Below are 21,685 nucleotides of genomic sequence, written 5' to 3' on the forward strand. Positions count from 1 at the left end.
AACAATTCTTTTGGCTTAAAATACAGAAGTTTATCTAAAAGGCTGTCGCAAGGACAGAAACTGCTTTTTCAGCCTTGTGTGTGTTTTCCGTTATATATAACTGTTAATATAATGGGAAAACACAATGTCTAAACATAAAGCTGGCACCATATATTGAAGTGATACCCGAATGTTCTTGAAATGCATCATTACGATTCAGCAAAGGCAATATAATCTTCAAATGATACGACAAAATAACATGCCAAGCATTTAATTTGTATGTTGGCCATGTGTTCTGCCAGTCATTTTGCGCAGTTATACTTCGGACAAAAATCTACAACCAGTTCACCTCTAGTGTGTTTACAGACCTGATAGAAAACAGAGGAACGTGTTTGTTCTACCGAGTCCGAGGGTCGTAAGGGTCATTAGGGGTGTAGCATAAAGCCTCCGCCTTTCCAAAAGCAGATGTCGAACTTGGTTTTTGGGAGTTGAGCGCTACACATCATGTTGGCGAGAAGTTGCATTTTGTTGATTCTGCTGTTTGGCATCGCTGCAGCTGCAGGTTTGTCGCATTATCGCAAAAATTTGCCTAAAATATTTTAACCAAGTGTGCGATCCATTTGTTTGGATTCAGTGTTTGTGGAGAAGAAAGAGGCCGAAGCTGTGCTGAGCCGATGGCGGCGGGCAAACTCTGGTTTCTTGGAAGAACTCAAGCAAGGCAACCTGGAAAGGGAATGCATCGAGGAGATCTGTGACTACGAGGAGGCCAGAGAAGTGTTTGAGAACGATGCGCAGACGGTCAGACTTGTGATCTTACATCTGTTGTTTTTATAAGGTGTTTCCTAACCAAAAATTTGTGCCGTTTTTTTGCCCCCGCAGAGGCAATTCTGGGATACTTATGAACGTAAGTGCGTCTTTGTTCCAATGACCAAGTTTTGTTTCTGCTCTTTTGTCTGACCTTTGCTGTTGATCTGAATCATTCTGATGTCAGGTCGGGAACCTTGCCGAGTCAATCCCTGTCTTAACAATGGCGTGTGTGTCGCTGTTGGGACCAGCTTCCAGTGTAACTGCGCTGAAGGATTTGAAGGACGCTTGTGCCAGATGGGTAGGGCTGTAAACGACAACCCAATGAATACTGTACGAGCGGTGATATAATTGGTAATTGTGCTGCCTCATTGCTTTCTTTCAGTATTTGAAGACTCGCTCAAGTGTGCTTACCACAATGGTGAGTGTCAGCATTTTTGCGATGGCTCAGGAAAGCGCCGCAAATGCTCCTGTGCCGATGGCTACATTCTGGGCGAAGATGGCCGTCAATGCATTGCTCAGGGTCAGTATCTTTTGGCTTCAGTGTCATTTGACGCTTGTTTGGTTAGAGTGAACATGAAATGAATCCCAGTAACATTTCTCTCTGCCTTTCAGTGGAGTTTCCATGTGGTCAACTGGCACCAACGAATCAGAGCATAACGGGACAAACAAGGCTTGTGGGAGCCAACCATTGCCCCAAAGGAGAGTGTCCCTGGCAGGTAGGTCATCAGAGACAATCTGCGTCGTCACGTCAAGATAAAACACAAGTGTAATATCTGATTTTTGCGCTTATTTCCAGTGTTTATGCTAGTATTTTATGGTGCAGTTATCCCACAGAGGTCAAAAAGTGTCCCATGGCTCAGTATTCACACCAATCAAAGAACTAAAGTTCTGATGCTAAATGAGCCCAAGCACGTAACCATTTTCTTGGTGCTCTAGTCAATCACAGTTCCCAGACGACCGTTCATAGACAATGTTGGTGACAGATTTCTTCCCTTATCAGGTTCTGATTCAGTTGAATGGAGCCAGTCACTGCGGAGGTGTTCTGATCCGTCCCGATCAGGTCATTACCGCAGCTCACTGTGTACAGGGAATCAAACCTGACAAACTTACTGTGGTGGCAGGTGAGCACATCATCATAGCATAGTATGAAACAAATGAAGTCATCCTTAGTGACTAGATTTTTTTTTTAATGGAGTGTGAGAGGAATGTGGTTCTTGACTTGACTTTGACTATTTCCAGGGGAACACAACCTGGACATAGACGACCACACAGAACAAAGAATTTCTGTTTCCACTGTGATTGTTCATGAAGATTACCACCCCGCAACGGGCGACAGCGACATTGCGCTTCTGCATCTGAGTGGAGCGGCATCTCTTAATAGGCATGTCCTACCAGTCTGTCTGCCCACTAAAGACCTAGCAGAGCGTGAACTTTTGCTACTGCGCTATCACACCGTGTCTGGCTGGGGCAAGAGGACAAGTGGAGGGAATGAGCAGAGCACCGCATCCAGTGGTGTGTCCGCTTCCCCAATCCTCCGCAAGCTGTCTGTGCCCATCATCCAAAACTCTCAGTGCTCCCAGAGAGGACAGTTCAACTTTACCGACAATATGCTTTGCGCTGGCTACCTAGAGGGTCAACAGGAAAGTTGCCGTGGAGACGACGGGAGCCCACTGACTACTTTATTTGGTTCCACCCACTTCCTTTCAGGTGTGGTTGGTTGGGGGCGGGGTTGCTCCATCCCAGGTTATTTTGGCGTTTACGCCAAAATTGCCAAATTCGTTGACTGGGTGGAGTCAAAGAACACGCCCCTATCCACGATGCCACCTGACTTGCTGCAACAGAAAGTAGTTTAACAATCAAGAAGGTCTCCTGTGAATTACTTTGACTTGTAAGTTGTCAAGGATAAAAAATTCCAAGGTCTGAAATTAAAAAAAAACATTTATGGATGTCTTTTCTATCGTGCTTGTTAACATTAACATTACAAGCGTGTTGGAGCCTAGCACAGCTGCACTTGATTCCAGCCAATCATAGGAAGAGTACATAATATAGACAAACATTAACACTCCTATTCATATCGATTGCTCATTTAGAGCACAGGTGTCAAACTGATTCCACAAAAAGCCTAGTGCAGGGGTGGGGAAACCGGTCCTCAAGGGCCACAGTGGGTCCTGGTTTTTGTTCCAACTGATTTAGCACAGACAGTTTAACCAATAACATTTCTGCTGAAACAAGAAGCACCTGACTGCAATCAACTTATTGCGCTTGCAAGACACCAGATTAGTGATTGGTTTCCTCTTGATGGGTTGGAACGGAAACCCGCACCCACTGCAGCCCTTTGGGTAATAGTTTGCCCACCCATGGCCGAGTGGGTCCTGGTTTTTGTACCAACTGACACTGCACAGACAGTTTGACCAATGAGTTTTCTGCTGAAACAAGAAGCACTTGACTGCGATCAACTGATTGTGAGTGCAAGACACCAGATTGGTGAAAAGGTTTCCTCTTGATGGGTTGGAACGGAAACCTTCACCCACTACGGCCCTTTGCGGAATAGTTTGCCCAATTCTGGCCTAGTGGGTCCTGGTTTATGTTCCAACTGAAAATGTACAGACAGTTTGACCAAGGAGGTTTTTGCTGAAACAAGAAGCACCTGACTGCGATCAACTGATTGTGCGTGCAAGACACCAGATTGGTGAAAAGGTTTTCCTCTTGATGGGTTGGAACGGAAACCTGCAACCACTGCAGCCCTTTGTGGAATAGTTTGCCCAATTCTGGCCTAGTGGGTCCTGGTTTTTGTTCCAACTGAAAATGCACAGACAGCTTAACCAATGAGGTTTTTGCTGACATAGGAAGCATCTGACTGCGATCAACTGATTGTGCTTGCAAGACACCGGATTGGTGAAAAGCTTTTCCTCTTGATGGGTTGGAACGGAAACCTTCACCCACTGCGGCCCTTTGTGGAATAGTTTACCCAATTCTGGCCAAGTGGGTCCTGGTTTTTGTTCCAACTGAAAATGCACAGACAGTTTGACCAATTAGGTTTTTGCTGAAACAAGAAGCACCTGGCTGCGATCAACTGATTGTGCTTGTAAGACACCAGATTGGTGAAAAGGTTTTCCTCTTGACGGGTTGGAACGGAAACCTGCAACCACTGCGGCCTTTTGTGGAATAGTTTACCCAATTCTGGCCTAGTGGGTCCTGGTTTTTGTTCCAACTGAAAATGCACAGACAGTTTGACCAATGAGGTTTTTGCTGAAACATGCCAAACCTGACTGCAATCACCTGATTACACTTGTAAGAAAACAGATTGATAAAAGGGTTTCCTCTTCAAAAGTTGGAAGGAAAACCTGCACCCACTAGGCCATTTGTGGACTCGGTTTGACACCTGTGATTTAGTCGTCTTTTTCTGAAAGGGAGCCATTTGCACCATTTGTGCAAGGAAAAAACCCCACACAACAGAGGATCAGAAAGGGAGGTGTGCTCATCATTAGGTCTATTGTACTGCCTATCAAGTGGGGCAAATAAGTATTTAGTCAACCACTAATTGTGCAAGTTCTCCCACTTGAAAATATTAGAGAGGCCTGTAATTGTCAACATGGGTAAACCTCAACCATGAGAGACAGAATGTGGGGGGGGGGAAAACAGAAAATCACATTGTTTGATTTTTAAAGAATTTATTTGCAAATCATGGTGGAAAATAAGTATTTGGTCAATACCAAAAGTTAATCTCAATACTTTGTTATGTTCCCTTTGTTGGCAATAACGGAGGCCAAACCTTTTCTGTAACTCTTCACAAGCTTATCACACACCGTTGCTGGTATTTTGGCCCATTCCTCCAAGCAGATCTCCCCTAGAGCAGTGATGTTTTGGGGCTGTCGTTGGGCAGCATGGACTTTCAACTCCCGCCACAAATTTTCTATGGGGTTGAGATCTGGAGACTGGCTAGGCCACTCCAGGACCTTGAAATGCTTCTTACAAAGCCACTCCTTTGTTGCCCTGGCTGTGTGTTTGGGATCATTGTCGTGCTGAAAGACCCAGCCACGTCTCATCTTCAATGCCCTTGCTGATGGAAGATTTTCACTCAAAATCTCTCGATAGATGACCCCATTCATTCTTTCCTTTGAACAGATCAGTCGTCCTGGTCCCTTTGCAGGAAAACAGCCCCGAAGCATGATGTTACCACCCCCATGCTTCACAGAGGGTATGGTGTTCTTCGGATGCAATTCAGTATTCTTTCTCCTCCAAACACGAGAACCTGTGTTTCTACCAAAAAGTTCTATTTTGGTTTCATCTGACCATAACACATTCTCTCAGTCGTCTTCTGGATCATCTAAATGCTCTCTAGTGAACCGAAGACGGGCCTGGACGTGTACTGGCTTCAGCAGGGGGACACGTCTGGCAGTGCAGGATTTGAGTCCCTGGCGGCCCATTGTGTTACTGATAGTAGCCTTTGTTACTGTGGTCCCAGCTCTCTGTAGGTCATTCACTAGGTCACCCCGTGTGGTTCTGGGATTTTCGCTCACCGTTCTTGTTATCATTTTGACGCCACAGGGTGAGATCTTGCATGGAGCCCCAGATCGAGGGAGATTATCAGTGGTCTTGTAAGTCTTTCATTTTCTAATAATTGCTCCCACAGTTGATTTCTTTACACCAAGCGTTTTACCTATTGCAGATTCAGTCTTTCCAGCTTGGTGCAGGTCTCCAATTTTGTCTCTGGTGTCCTTCGACAGCTCTTTGGTCTTGGCCATAGTGGAGTTTGGAGTGTGACTGACTGAGTTGTGGACAGGTGTCTTTTATACCGATAATGAGTTAAAAAAAAAAAAAAAGGCGCCATTAATACAGGTAACGAGTGGGGCCTCGTTAGACCTCGTTAGAAGAAGTTAGACCTCTTTGACAGCCAGAAATCTTACTTGTTTGTAGGTGGCCAAATACTTATTTTCCACTCTAATTTGGAAATAAATTCTTTAAAAATCAAACAATGTGATTTTCTGTTTTTTCCCCCATATTCTCTCACTCATGGTTGAGGTTTACCCATGTTGACAATTACAGGCCTCTCTAATCTTTTCAAGTAGGAGAACTTGCACAGTTGGTGGTTGACTAAATACTTATTTGCCCCACTGTAGAAACATTCAATCTCTCATGAAACCTGGTTAAAAATTTCAAAAAGTTCATATTAAAACATGAATTCGACACAAACGGGCTTGTGCGCGGATTGACCTTGATTGACCAGGTGTGTGCTAGCAGAAGCGAGTGAACTTGGTTGATTCTCCATAATAATGTAAAAACATATTTACAAACAACTAAGTGTAAAAACAACGTTTCAAGTAACACTTGACCTGACAAGGAGAAACAGAATTAAACAACATTAACATCCTTTAAAACAACTACAAAAACAGCAGTTTCTGATAAGAAGTGATAAGGACGTGGCAGCGAGAATGCTAAGGAGCTAACAGTATTCTAAATGTTCTGGCCAATCAGCACAAACATGAAGGACTTTCTCGCACAACAGCAGGTTCCAATCAAATTGTATTTAGTCAACAAAAACTGACAGAAAGGGAACACGAAGACAAGAAGGAGATAAGTTACCAAAACAAATGGTAAGTGCCCAACTTTGCTCAACAGAAGCATCAACAACATATCTATCCGGTCAGCCTGAACACTGTACAGCTCGGCCTGTGATTTTTTTTTAAGGTGCGTGGGATGTGACATTGTTTTATCAATTATTTTTAAAAGTAGTTTCTTTCATTCCTCGCTGCAGGTCTAACATTCATAACATTCCTTTTTCAAGCGTGAGTCTCGGACCCCTACATATGGTAGTCGTACAGTATGTAAAACATTTTGACGAAGAAGTCCCCTCCCATCCAGATGGGTCCACTTGAACAAGTTGACACCCCTTCCTCCCCCACAGAGGTCATCGGCCTCCCTTGCTTTCCCTTGCTCTGTATTCAGACTTCATATCATCCCTGCGCCACTAGGAGCTTCTTCTAGCAACTAACTACCCGACGCCATGTTTTGTTTTGGCGGCTTATCACTTGGCGCGCTGTTTTTTCACCTGGCCACCGCTCACGGTATGTTCAATGACAAAGGACGATAGATGGGAAGGGGAAGGCGGCGGGGTGGGGGTATTGAGGTTAGTTTGTGTGAATGTCTAGAATGTTTAGAGTGACGTCAGTACACCACACCTGATGAATATTCAATCACAATATTTCTCAAAACCTTTCTGAGCGTCATTAATTCTTTCAATTTTCTATTGGCAAATGGAAAATTACATTAGAGGCTCAGATGAATAGTTACAGAACTGAATCGGATTTTGGTTAGGTTAAGGCAGCACAGTGGACTTGTGCTTAACACATCTGCCTCACACTTCTGAGAATAGGGATTCCAATGCAAACTGATTTTCTCTGAGTACTCTGTGTCTTCCTACCCTATTCTAAAAGCACGTACACTTACTCATTTGTTGATTGTCTATTGCCAAGTAAAAATGGAAAGATCATGATTTCATTATTTTAACTCGCCAGTCCAAATAAACATGCATACCAAGATGTTATGCTAAGACGTAAAATGTTAAGATGTAATTTTCTCGTCATCATCAGTGTTCCTGGGCACCAAGGAGGCCAACGAGGTGTTGGTTCGGCCCAGACGAGCCAATCAATTCTTGGAGGAGCTCAAGCAAGGCAACATGGAGCGTGAATGTAATGAGGAACGTTGCACCTGGGAGGAAGCTCGGGAGATTTTTGAAGATACAGATAAAACTGTATACTAAATTCTTGAAACTCAAACAAATTATCTTAAAGGGTATGAAAACACTAAGGGGCTGTGAGATATCAATAGAACCGTTATGTGGCAAGATAACAAATATTGATAAAGTTAACAAAAAAAAAATCGCATTCATGAGCAATTATCAAAAATAGATCGAAAATTACGAACATTTCCGAAAGTATTCCGGAAACAGCCGAATGGGGTGGAGACGTCATAACAAGGAAACAAAAGGTCGAGGCAGGTGCCATCGTTGTTTATCGACGAGAGAGTTGCGTTCGTGTTTTATCAAAAAAATCGCTAAAATGGTTCAAACCTGTCATGCTATGTGGTTTACAAATAGCCATTTGTCGCAATGTAGTACCCATGAGTTCTCGAATGCGAGAAAAAGAGCTGGACTACGCAGACGATGAGTAAAGTTCGTCAGTGCTAAGGGGGCAAATTTTGCAGACCCAGCCTCCAGCACGGTTTTGTGTAGTGCGCATTTTACACCTGAAAGCTATACGAACTATGGACAAATGAAATCAGGTTTTGCTAATAAATTGCTGCTGAAAGCAGATGCGGTGCCCACCTACACGCCTAAATGTCCCGAGATAGCAAGAAAGAGGACGATGAGTGGCTCTGATGAGACCACCCCACCACCCCATGCAAAGCAAAATGGGAAGTGGGAAATGGCCAGGGTGAGTTCTCTTTTATAATAAAAAACATATCACGCATTGGATATAGGACTGGGCACATGTATAAATTATTGCTTGTAAAATATATAGAACAAATCCTCTAATACCATTCATATTTGTGTCGGTTGGCAGAGCGAAAACCGATGATAGCACATTAAATGATAATTATTCTATACATTACTTTATTTTGCGGTCACGGTGTATCAGCTTCACAAAAAGAAATGCAAAACAAACCATTCGGTGTTTCTGTTGCCGCCGGTGTTTCATCAGTGTGATTGCTCCCCTCAATGATCCTTTCATTAGGCTGCATTGGCTTTCGTTTGGGCTCAAATTGATAACCCAAAACACCAAAGAAAGGTTCATAACTCTCCTCGTCACCATTAGAAGAATGTTCGTTACGTCGGATTCGTCGCTGCAACTAGAAACAAAATTGTCCGCCATCATCCCCGGCATTCAGTACTAAGCACTGAGCCGGTTGTTTCCTTATAGTGACGTCACGCACACAATATGCTAGATTTCCGGCATCTCGGGGGCGGGTCGTTTTAGCTTGACAATCGACCTAGTTTCTACCATTTTCTTGGTGTTGCGATGTGTGTAATTACACGAAGTGGCATGATATGAATTCAAAAGGCATGCGTGGATGGATAAATGATGGAATATTAGCATTTCCCCAGGTGTTGTCATACCCTTTAACACACACAGACACACACACGCCCCCCCCCCCCCCCCCAACCAACACACCATATTATTGTGTTTCCTAATTTAGTTTCAGGTAAGATCGTATGTTATCTGCTTTAGTGTGTTCAGCTGGGATGGGCTCTTGCTTTTTCCACACGAATAGCGAAAAATTCAAAATAAGCTTGACATTTCTGGCTTGAATACCGTACTGCAAAACTTGATCAGTGTATTTACATATATAAATTACAAAAAGATGCTGGTAAAAAAAAAAAAAAAAGCGGTTGGCCCTTGTCAGGGAAGTTCAGTTTGAACCCCGAGAAAAATACCAAAATATAGCTCAAAATGAGAATGATGAATCAAACAGCCAAGGATTGCCTTCTTCGAAGATTTTTATATAACATGATATATCACGGGTACAGACGCGGAGTAACACACAAAGCGCCCCTCCGCATGTGGACAAAAGAGAGATACAGGACATGCCTCTATTTATGGGTTGACACCGTAGAAACGAAATCGAAAGTTAGTAAAAACATCTCAAGTTACAGAAAAACATCTCTCATAGGGGAAAATCCACCTTTAGCTATAACCTTGAATCAGCAGCTGTGGCCAGGAAGAAGTTTTATCAGCCATAGTTGCTATATTGTACTCATTCAGGGCATATTGGAAACAACAGGAACATGACAGTCCATATTTGGGCATATTGACTCCGTCTACAATCGTCAAGGCTATGAGAAGGCCCACTCAAAAAGATTACAACAGATTGTTCTAACAATGATACTCTATGCTATAATGTTCTCATGCAAGCATAACAAAAGCATTCAATGTATAATATATAATGTTTGTGTTTTAAGCATGAATAAATTCTCTCACAGCCCTCTTTACCGGAATGAAAGTGGCTGTAAAATAATGCTAAATTTTCCAATTGAAAGAAACCCATCATTTTGTACTTAATTCACACCATACAAACCACTGTTGATATTTGATTGACATCCGGTAGCATTGAGAGGATAACCTTGGTCATGGGGTGTGACTACTGACTACTTTGGGCCCAAGGAGGGAGGGCCATTAGTGTCATAAATTATATCAAATGTATAGATAACATAAATTTTTAAAAAATTATTTTAAATGACAATTCCCCAACATATTACATTGTGGGGATCATTCTCTTAAAAGGTGCAAAATATTTTAGTCCACTTACAGCTACTACCAACAAATTAACGTAATCAGTGAGCAGGGCTGACCCTGGTCTTCTGGGGGCCATAAGCGTAACTGGGGTCACATCTCAACAGGTGGCTGCACTCGGCTCGAATGTGCACCCGTGATCCTCACGCGTCCCAAAACGCTTACCGCGTGTGACTCGAGATCAAAACAGGAAGTGACTATGAGCGGTTAACATTGAAACGAACGCGTCGTGCGAACCTTTCTTACATTTTCTATTCAAAACGCACTTTTTACATGACTTCTTAATTCTACATACTGTACATTATGAGGCAATAACAAAATAGTAACTTACAGACACTAATGAAACAAATTTAATCAGATTACTGGTTTTGAAAAAATGAACGCGTTAGATTGCTCACTACTGAAAGAAAGCATAGACTTCATAACCTATTGACATGACATGGGAAACGGGGTCGATTTGTAGGGGGCCTATTTTCAAAAACAAATTCAAATGTTTTCAAAACCAAAGCTGCTACCGACCTAAAACCAAAACAGGCACCTGCCTTAGCCATATATTAGTCTCCATGAGCGGTGGCATCAAAAAATTCAAAGTTATTCCCCAATGAAATCCCGATTAATTATTTTTTTATATAAGTATAAACTTAAAATGGCTAAAAAATTGTCAGATTTTACACTAGATGCACAAAAATCACCAAATGCAGAGATAGTCTCCTATATTTTCAGGATCAAGAGCAATATTTAACATATAAGTCTTTGCCCAAAATACAAACATTTTCTTTTATTTACTGCATGTTTTCAAGAGCTAATAAATCACTCAATTTTCACATCAGAAACTTAATACTTGAGGAAAGCATGCAGAATCAATTATAATATCTAACTAGATTACCAATACATTTTATATACAATCACAACTTTTTATAGAATAGAATAGTCCTTTATTGTCATTATACAGTTGTACAATGAAATTGTGGAGCACTTCCCTTTGCAGTGATGATAAGTTGAAATCTCAAAAGTGACTTCCAAGTATAAAATCTAAATAAACAAATATAAAAAGTGTATGAGATAGCTCTATGTTCAGGCAGTGAAAATAATCGAAGTAGCAGCAGTTTGACAGTTAAGGCTTTGAATATTGCAGGTGAATAAGTATTGCACATAGAATATTGCAAATAAATGAATATTGGACTATGCCTTTGAGCATTTCCCTTTGCAGTGCCTGATAAGTTAAAATCTGACTTCCAAGTATAAAATCTAAATAAACAAATATAAAATGCGTATGAGATAGCCCTTCTTTATAGATAGGGAACCAAAACAGTTTCGATTCTTGGTTAAAAGCAAAAGAAACCGTCCAGGTAGTATTTATTTCACTTAATTATGGCGAATGTGCGGCTCTTCTTTAAGTCCACAGCAAAGAGTGTTTTACGTTGAAATTCTTGTGAAGAAATGCTTAAATCCTTGAATTCATTATAGATATGGAAAACAGTCTCGATTCTTGGTTAAAAGCAAAAGAAACCGCGCAGGTAGCATGTATTTTACGTAACTATGGCGAAGAATGATGCTAGTCTGTTAGCTCTTTCGTATGATAAGGGGGCTGCCACAGTGGCTTTTTCCGTTAAAAATTCTTGTGAATAAATGCTTAAATCGCTGAATTTCTTTATAGATATGGACGTAAAACTGTCTCGATTCTTTGTTAAAAGAGCAAAAACACGGGCAGTTGCGCATTTATTTTACATATATATGTCGAAGAATGACGCCAATGCCGTAGCAGTTCCCATTCTCTTATTGATTTTTTTCACAACGTTTCAAAATGCATGCATGGTACGAAAAATATATTTACCTTGAATCCTCGAACAAATCACTCCTGAGACAATCCTTCCTGTTTGTATGCGGTACAGCTTTCGTAGTTCTTCAAAAATCCAAGCTTAAATCCGACATGAGTGTGTGCCGTCTTCGACTATTACTAAATGAAGCTCGGGCCCCTATGATAAGACGTGACGCAAAGAATGACGAAGTGTCACGTCAATAGGTAATGAAGTGTATGAAGAAGGTAATCAGATTACAATAACGCGTTACTTAGTAAAGTATTACTGACAACATTGGTCATATGACTGCACGGTTCAGATTTTTTTTTTCTAAATAAAAAATAAACTTCTCAGAGGCACATGTAGCTTGTATTGTTTCATTAGTGCTCTCTTGTGCTGCAATTGGAACGTACATTGTACGTAAACGCAACATGGCACTGTGGGGCCTTTAAGGGGCTCGCGATGGCGTAATTGGTGTATAGACCCTACCCACCTACGTCACAAAACCACGTGCTCGCTGTATGGTTCCGCCCACTTGTCCGTCATTTTGACTCTGTATTAGCATTGTTTTCAATTGATGGCGGAATTTAAAATGCATTTCATGGAAGACCCGGTGCTTTCTGATGCCGCAAACTCACTGGATCTGTTGCATAAAAGGCGTTATGAGGAAAAGCTTCGTTCTATACAGTCGCCAGATCCATATTTGATGCCCAAATCGATGTTTTTCGACCCACTGTCTTCGCCCTGTCTGCCTGACATCTGCTACGCAGATATTTACAATTATCTTGTCCACACTAAATCAGCCTATTCTCACGAAAATATGAAAAACTTCAAGAGCTTGGAAGCATATAAATACTTCGTTGCTGGTTGGGTGAAGCAGGTCCTCGTCCACGAAAACTCGGCAGGAATCTATCTTGTGCTTGGAAAGGTGAGTTACGAAATTTTCAATTCAAAATCTTTTGTTATTGCTAACATCCACTGTCAAGTCTAATGTATTTCATGTCGTTTGTCAATGGAGTTAAGGCTTTTAATGTTTATATGGTTTAGCGATAGCACTCTCACGACATACATACGTGTATGTTGTCGGCGATTAGCCTAGCAATGATCTTAATTGTGGTTATTTGTCAGCCCCGTAGACGAGGCCAGTTTCTTTCACTTGGTACCAGCTAAATATTATTCAAAAAAATAACGATGGTGGAAGAAAGGGAAGTCACAAACATCTTGAATTTGAAACTATGTCGTACTACGTCGTATGTTGTCGGCGATTAGCCTCGCAATGATCTTAATTGTGGTTATTTGTCAGCTCCGTAGACGAGGCCAGTTTCTTTCACTTGGTACCAGCTAAATATTATTCAAAAAATAACGATGGTGGAAGAAAGGGAAGTCACAAACATCTTGAATTTGAAACTATGTCGTACTACGTCGTATGTTGTCAGCGATTAGCCTCGCAATGATCTTAATTGTGGTTATTTGTCAGCCCAAAACCCCCTAAGTATATCTTAAATGCATCTTACCGGATATAAAATGACTACTACATAGTCTGTGGTGATTTTTTGGTGCCCAGTTTTCACGTCGAATTGCAGCCGTCCATTTCGCTCTCCTCTTTGGATCCCTCGGAATACGGTAAAACTTCAAGTCTCTCCTTCCATCTTCTCTGTTAGTGCAACCAACAGCCACACACGCCTTCACCATTTTGATTATTAATGTTAAGGAGCAGAAAAACACGCCGTAAATAGGAGAAATGTACGTAGCCGTAACAGGTTAACACTATGTTTTGACGGACAAGTGGGCGGTACCATTCAGGAGAGCGGAGCTGTGACGTCACGTGGGTAGGGTCTATAGACATTGTCAGAGAGCCTAGATGGAATAACCTGACTAGAGAGAGATGCACATTCTTAAAAGGGAAACACAACCACTATCTTTGTTTTGTTATCTTTGTTCCAGCCAAATACTGTATAACAATAATGTAGCATCCGTAGATGAGCACAGCTACTTTGGGCCGTAGTGACGCAAAAACAACCGCTGCGTGATGTGTTTAGGAACAACACGGAAAATACAGTGTTCAACAAGTCCACCCAGTGACTTACAGAACAAATGCAATCCAATGTTACAATATAAAGATCTACTGTATGCACTCTGTGCTGGCCACAAGATGTTATCCTGCTCAGGAAACTTTCAAACATGAAGAAACATTTAGAATCCCAGCACAGCAAAGTTAAACTAACAGAGCAAGTCGCGCCAGGTAATGGAAGATGCAATAAAGCAGAGATCTCCAAACTATTCCACAAACGGCGAGTGGGTTCATTCCCACTAAAAAAGGACAGCATTTTTTACCAATCTGGTGTTTTACAAGTTTAATCATTTGATTGCAGTCAAGAGCTGCTTGTTTTAGAAGAAACCTTATCGGTTGGAACAAAAAACAGGATCCAAAGTGGTCCTTGAGGACCGATTTGGAGACCCCTGCAATAAAGTGTGTATTAGAAAGAATACAGTGGTCATTTATATTTGAGCCTCCTGAAAATAATTTCAAAATTACTTGTGATCTACAGTGGGGCAAATATGTATTTCGTCAACCACTAATTGTGCAAGTTCTCCCACTTGAAAATATTAGAGAGGCCTGTAATTGTCAACATGGGTAAACCTCAACCATGAGAGACAGAATGTGGGAAATAAAAAAACAGAAAATCGCATTGTTTGATTTTTAAAGAATTTATTTGCAAATCATGGTGGAAAAAAATATTTGGTCAATATTAAAAGTTCATCTCAATACATTGTTATGTACACTTTGTTGGCAATAACGGAGGCCAAACATTTTCTGTAACCCTTCACAAGCTTTTCACACACTGTTGCTGGTATTTTGGCCCATTCCTCCATGCAGATCTCTTCTAGAGCAGTGATGTTTTGGGGCTGTCGTTGGGCAACACGGACTTTCAACTCACTTCACAGATTTTCTATGGGGTTGGGATCTGGAGACTTGCTAGGCCATTCCAGGACCTTGAAATGCTTCTTACGAAGCCACTCCTTTGTTGCCCCAGCTGTGTATTTGGGATCATTGTCATGCTGAAAGACCCAGCCACGTCTCATCTTCAATGCCCTTGCTGATTGAAGGAGATTTTCACTTAAAATCTCTCGATACATGGCCCCATTCATTCTTTCCTTTACACAGATCAGTCCTCTTGGTCCCTTTGCAGAAAACAGCCCCAAAGCATGATGTTTCCACCCCCATGCTTCACAGTGGGTATGGTGTTCTTCGGATGAAATTCAGTATTCTTTCTCCTCCAAACACGAGAACCTGTGTTTCTACCAAAAACTTCCATTTTGGTTTCATCTGACCATAACACATTCTCCCAGTCGTCTTCTGGATCATCCAAATGCTTTCTAGTGAACCGCAGACGGGCCTGGACGTGTACTGGCTTCAGCAGGGGGACACGTCTGGCAGTGCAGGATTTGAGTCCCTGGCGGCGCATTGTGTTACTGATAGTAGCCTTTGTTACTGTGGTCCCAGCTCTCTGTAGGTCATTCACTAGGTCCCCCCGTGTGGTTCTGGGATTTTTGCTCACCGTTCTTGTTATCATTTTGACGCCACGGGGTGAGATCTTGCATGGAGCCCCAGATCGAGGGAGATTATCAGTGATCTTGTATATCTTCTATTTTCTAATAATTGCTCCCACAGTTGATTTCTTTACCCCAAGCGTTTTACCTATTGCAGATTCAGTCTTCCCAGCCTGGTGCAGGTCTACAATTTTGTCTCCGGTGTCCTTCGACAGCTCTTTGGTCTTGGCCATACTGGAGTTTGGAGTGTGACTGACTGAGATTGTGGACAGGTGTCTTTTATACCTATGATGAGTTAAAACAGGTGCCATTAATACAGGTAAAGAGTGGAGCCTCGTTAGACCTCGTCAGAAGAAGTTAGACCTCTTTTACAGCCAGAAATCTTGCTTGTTTGTAGGGGACCAAATACTTATTTTCCACTCTAATTTGGAAATAAATTCTTTAAACATCAAACAATGTGATTTTCTGTTGTTTTTTTTCCCCCACATTCTGTCTCTCATGGTTGAGGTTTACCCATGTTGACAATTACAGGCCTCTCTAATCTTTTCAAGTGGGAGAACTTGCACAATTGGTGGTTGACTAAATACTTTTTTGCCCCACTGTAACTCAGTTACTTATAAAATCAAATAATAAATTATTGAATTGTTATTTTTTTCAAATGAGTAATGTGTAATCCCTAATCAATTTACATTTTAAATGTAACTGTGGCAAGACTGAATTCAAATTAATCCAGTCCAGACAGCTGCTGCTGCTGTTTGTATGCTGACATAGTCTTTATTTTAGCTAGTTGACTGTAGAATCCACAACGAAAAGCCCTTCAATCTGACACTATCCTCTTCGTCTTCCTCTTCACCGCGAGACAGCGAGCCAAGAAACACTCTCACGTCGCTCCTTATGTTAGTTATTTAATCCAACAAAAATTAATCCACGGCTTGACATCAAATACAAACAAAAGAGCAACTGAGCGATCGATGGAAAAAGCAGTAGAAATGAAGAACGTAGGTAAAAAAATGATATGAGTTCCATCCTTCCTGCCGTCATGCCAACTAACTCGTCCAAAACAGCCCCCGCTGCCCTCTTATATCGTACAACATGACGTCACAAAACCGTCCCACCAAACCTAAGTATAAAGACAAATTTTGGCCAGCTATCATTAGTCCACTGGCATGTACAGTAGCCAACTAACATCGGGAGTGTACAGGGACCAGAATTGGGTGTGGAGTTGTCAAAAATTAAAACTGTGGTGTGGCTACCTCAAATAGTCTAGTGACATAATTTTTTTGAGACGAGATTTTTCTTGAATTGCTCGACGCTACGCTTTTACGGAAATTGATGTTGTTTTATTTTTTTCTTGCTAATTTTCAGGAAAAATTCTGGAACAAATATAAGGGTAAGAAGAATTTTCAGCAAATTTGGGGAGATTAGTTTGATTCATAATGTTATGTGGTCAACCCGCAGATGGGGACGCGTGTCTTTCGAAGCCATGCGCTCACAGAGGACGCTGTGTTGATGGGATTGGTGGATACACCTGCTACTGCTACGAAGGCTACCAAGGTTCCAATTGTGAAATTGGTATGGAAGCAACGATTTGAAAGTTTCCAACATGTTTCCAAGCCATCTGAACGCTGTCCTGTTTCCTTCCAGCTATTCCTCAGCTCTGTGAGAACCAAAACGGAGGCTGCCAGCACTTCTGCAAGGTGGAGCAAGGAAATATTGAGTGCTCGTGTGCTGATGGATATTACCTGGCCTCTGATGACAAGTCCTGTGAATCTAATGGTAATCAAGAGTCCACACGAGCCACATTCTAATACAGCCTTCTCACGCCACAAACCTCTTGCAGAACCCTTCAAATGTGGCGTCCTAATAGCCAGCAAAACCAGGACCGTTTTCAGGTACCAGCGCCCAAACATAACAGAGGGAAATGCCACCTGGCTCAACCTGACCCATGCTGAAGGCAGCAACACCTCCACTTTCGGTCTGCCAGAGAGCTCACTCCCTGGCAGCAACAGTAGCGATCCAATAGTGGAGAAAGAAGTAGAGGAAGAAGAAATCTCCGATGAAGTATCAGGAATGACCCGCATCGTCAACGGAAAGGACTGCCCACCAGGAGAATGTCCGTGGCAGGTATAGGTAATCGATCAGCTGGGATACCATGACGTGATTCACAAAGCCCTTGCATGCAAACTTGACTGCTCACTCAGTTTTAAATCCAGTGTTGAGCTGGATGGGCAGATGCATTCAATTCCTACTCACATACAGTGGGGCAAATAAGTATTTAGTCAACCACTAATTGTGCAAGTTCTCCCACTTGGAAATATTAGAGAGGCCTGTAATTGTCACCACGGGTAAACCTCAACCATGAGAGACAGAATGTGGAGAAAAAAAAAACACAGAAAATCACAATGTTTGATTTTTAAAGAATTTATTTGCAAATCATGGTGGAAAAAAAGTATTTGGTCAATACCAAAAGTTCATCTCAATACTTTGTTATGTTCCCTTTGTTGGCAATAACGGAGGCCAAACGTTTTCTGTAACTCTTCACAAACTTTTCACACAGTGTTGCTGGTATTTTGGCCCATTCCTCCATGCAGATCTCTTCAAGAGCAGTGATGTTTTGGGGCTGCCGTTGAGCAACACGGACTTTCAACTACCTCCACAGATTTTCTATGGGGTTGAGATCTGGAGACTGGCTAGGCCATTCCAGGACCTTGAAATGCTTCTTACGAAGCCACTCCTTTGCTGCCCTGGCTGTGTGTTTGGGGTCATTGTCATGCTGAAAGACGCAGCCACGTCTCATCTTCAATGCCCTTGCTGATGGAAGGAGATTTTCACTCAAAATCTGTCTATACATGGCCCCATTCATTCTTTCCTTTACACAGATCCGTCGTCCGGGTCCCTTTGTAGAAAAACAGCCCCAAAGCATGATGTTTCCACCCCCATGCTTCACAGTGGGTATGGTGCAATTGAGTAATCTTTTTCCTCCAAACAAGAGAACCTGTGTTTCTACCAAAACGTTCTATTTCGGTTTCATCTGACCATAACACATTCTCCCAGTCCTCTTCTGGATCATCCAAATGCTCTCTAGCGAACGGCAGACGGGCCTGGACGTGTACTTTCTTCAGCAGGGGGACACGTTTGGCAGTGCAGGATTTGAGTCCCTGGCGGCGCATTTTGTTACTGATAGCAGCCTTTGTTACTGTGGTCCCAGCTCTCTGTATGTCATTCACTAGGTCCCCTCGTGTGGTTCTGGGATTTTTGCTACCCGTTCTTGTTATCATTTTGACGCTACGGGGTGAGGAGGGAGTTGAATGTCTGTGTTGCCCAACGACAGCCCCAAAACATCACTGCTCTAGAGGAGATCTGCATGGAGGAATGGGCCAAAATGCCAGCAACAGTGTGTGAAAAGCTTGTGAAGAGTTACAGAAAATGTTTGGCCTCCGTTATTGCCAACAATGGGTACATAACAAAGTATTGAGATGAACTTTTGGTATTGACCAAATACTTATTTTCCACCATGATTTGCAAATATATTCTTTAAAAATCAAACAATGTGATTTTCTGTTTTTTTTTCTTCTCCACATTCTGTCTCTCATGGTTGAGGTTTACACATGTTGACGATTACAGGCCTCTCTAATATTTTCAAGTGGGAGAACTTGCACAATTAGTGGTTGACTAAATACTTATTTGCCCCATTGTAGGACAATTTCACTCAAACGAAACATGATGTGGTTTCTGGTTTCTTTAAAATAAGACAAGCAACACATTTCACTAACTGAGTAATGTTTCTTAGTCACATCCAGTAACACTTCCAAATTGAATTCCATCATTTCACACTTCATGTCAGGATTGCAGCGCCAATTGCTTCTCTATGTAGAAAAGTAACTACATTTTTTTCTTGTATTTCATCAATTTAGGCACTTCTCATCGATGAACACAACGTAGGGTTTTGCGGTGGTACCATCCTCAATGAATACATAATCTTAACGGCGGCGCACTGCCTGAACCACACGAGTTTTATCACTGTGAGGCTGGGTGGGTGCGACTGACCAATCAGTTTTACCTCTGAATGTTTTAGTGGTAAAAATGGCATAATTTCTGTCCATCCAGGTGAGTTTGACGTAAGAGTTCACGAGGGGACTGAATCCACCCACTATCTGGAGACCGCACTAACGCACAAGCTGTACCGCTCGGACACTTTTCACAATGACATTGCGATCCTCAAACTGGCCACACCCATCAAGTTTTCCAGGTACATCCTGCCAGCCTGCCTCCCTGAGCCGGATTTTGCTGAGAACGTGAGTGCATACCTGCCTTTTGCTGGGGTGAAAGTGGGCCAGAACGGTCAGGAACGCAGTTCCGGTGTGAAATTCAGGGCCAGAACGCAGTTCCGGTATAGGATTCAAGGCTGGAATGCTGTCCAGTACACGGTGCTTTGATTCCAAAAATATGACGGCAACTGTCAAAACGCTATATAGAAAAAAAAAAAGCTAAGCTGCCACACATGCATTTCATCTCCAAGAAGAAAACACTGTACCAACATCAGATTTACATACACATGTGTTAACAACAAGCATAATAAAGTGCTTGTGTAGCGTAACCTGTTTCCACCGATATTTATTATTTTCTTCCTCGGACGGCATGGAGGTTTCCCCAGCTGCTGTAGTTATCGGAGTCTGACGATGACGAGTCATGACAACGTGCAAATGCACGCAGCAAAGCAAAATGCCCGGACTCATTTATCCGTTCAATTGGCTTACATACTGACATGTGATCAGCAGAGATAGTTAGCTCTGATTGGTTCAAATGTGTATGTTTTCTGGAACAGCAGGAAAAAAAAAAAAAAAAAAAGTTCATTGAATTGATGTGACAAAAAAAGGGCAATTGGGGAGGTTCAGAACATCTTAACTATCAATGTGCACTTTGGACTTTTATTTTAGTCTACTTATTTCCTTATGATTTAAAAAAAAAAGTCAATGTTTGTGTGATCTTCAAAATATATTCCATGTCACTCTGCATAATATAAGTAATTTGTACTTATTTTTCTGAATGTTTGTTAATTATATCTTTATTTAAATTTTTTTTTTTTTTTTTTAAAAAGCAAAAGTTAATGTTTACAATAACTTCAATTTTAATACATACCCGATGTTCTTAAGTAGTTAAAAATTAGATTTGTCATTTAGTATGTGAGGAAAAAAAAATAGGAGATGGAAGTTGGGGTTATTGCTGTTTTTGTTAACTTTTATTTTGCAAATCATTGAAAAAATACAATTTTGAATAAAAATCAGTTTTTGTATGTGTTATAGAAATAACTGTGCCAAAACAGTTTTCTTTGCATTTCAGTAGTTTTAGGAAGTTTGAACCCCCCCCAAGAAGATGAAAATAAATAAACAAAATTTCTGGCTCCGTGGCGGCTTTCACGTCGGGGAGTTCCCGAAAGAAATTCTAGCCACTTTCACCCCTGGCCTTTTGTTTCACCCACTAGGGTTACTGTATGTGAATCAGGCTTCAACTTGTCCTTGCAGGTTCTCATGAAACAACAGGACGGGATGGTAAGTGGTTTTGGCCGTCTCGGTGAAAATCTGGACACATCCCCCATCCTGCAGCGTCTGTCTGTACCTTACGTGCCGCAACAAACTTGTAAAGAATCTAGCAGTTTTCGTATCTCAGCGCACATGTTCTGCGCAGGCTACGACAATAAAGCTATGGATTCCTGCCGAGGAGACAGTGGCGGGCCACATGTTACGGAGTACAAAAACACTTATTTTGTCACTGGTGTAGTGAGTTGGGGTGAAGGCTGCGCAAGAGATGGCAAATATGGCGTCTACACTCAAGTATCAAAATTTACCAAATGGATCCGTTATATCATGAAGTTGTTGATGCGCAAAGACACGAGTCTGGGTAGGGTTAGGAGGCACCCAGGAACATTCAAGAGGCTTTATTTGTAAGATAGAAACATCTTAAAAGACTGCAAAATAAAATCTTATGAATCTGTGTATTTCTCAAAGCCATAAATAAACACTAGAAAAGTGTGTGCATGCATGAATGGAGTATTTCCTTTAAGCAACATGAATTAAAGACCTTGATGAAGAATAGTATGGTTCTTATTTGGTTGGCATCAAGAGCAGACCCTCTGCAAATAAAACAAACAAACAGAGCTGCTGCTTGTTTTGTGAGGTCGGAGTCCTTGAACACAAAGTTACCGTCAACTGAACTGTCAACATGTGAACACGTGACAGAGACACACATTCGGGAGGCGAC

General features: G+C 41.8%; 1 protein-coding gene across 1 annotated transcript; it reads left to right on the forward strand.

Annotated features, from left to right (window-relative positions):
* The first annotated feature begins 383 nt into the window (after positions 1–383).
* On the forward strand, positions 384–21,517 carry LOC130929265 (uncharacterized). Its single transcript, XM_057856341.1, has 17 exons — positions 384–541; positions 614–777; positions 859–883; positions 971–1,084; positions 1,169–1,306; positions 1,399–1,502; positions 1,787–1,907; positions 2,026–2,633; positions 7,160–7,223; positions 7,377–7,537; positions 16,793–16,817; positions 16,886–16,999; positions 17,072–17,203; positions 17,268–17,551; positions 19,342–19,459; positions 19,535–19,722; positions 20,950–21,517. Exons 1-17 carry the CDS (start codon positions 484–486, stop codon positions 21,370–21,372), a joined length of 2,841 nt encoding a protein of 946 aa, XP_057712324.1. The 5' UTR covers positions 384–483; the 3' UTR covers positions 21,373–21,517.
* Positions 21,518–21,685: the final 168 nt, after the last annotated feature.

Source organism: Corythoichthys intestinalis, chromosome 2 (assembly GCF_030265065.1).
Source record: "Corythoichthys intestinalis isolate RoL2023-P3 chromosome 2, ASM3026506v1, whole genome shotgun sequence".
Lineage (NCBI taxonomy): Eukaryota > Metazoa > Chordata > Actinopteri > Syngnathiformes > Syngnathidae > Corythoichthys > Corythoichthys intestinalis.

Coding starts and splice junctions, on each gene's coding strand:
- LOC130929265 (XM_057856341.1), top strand. CDS start 484: ATGTTGGCGAGAAGTTGCATTTTGTTGATTCTGCTGTTTGGCATCGCT. Junction 7,538..16,792: donor TTGAAGATACAGATAAAACT/GTATACTAAATT, acceptor GCTAATTTTCAG/GAAAAATTCTGGAACAAATA. Junction 19,723..20,949: donor AGCCGGATTTTGCTGAGAAC/GTGAGTGCATAC, acceptor TTGTCCTTGCAG/GTTCTCATGAAACAACAGGA.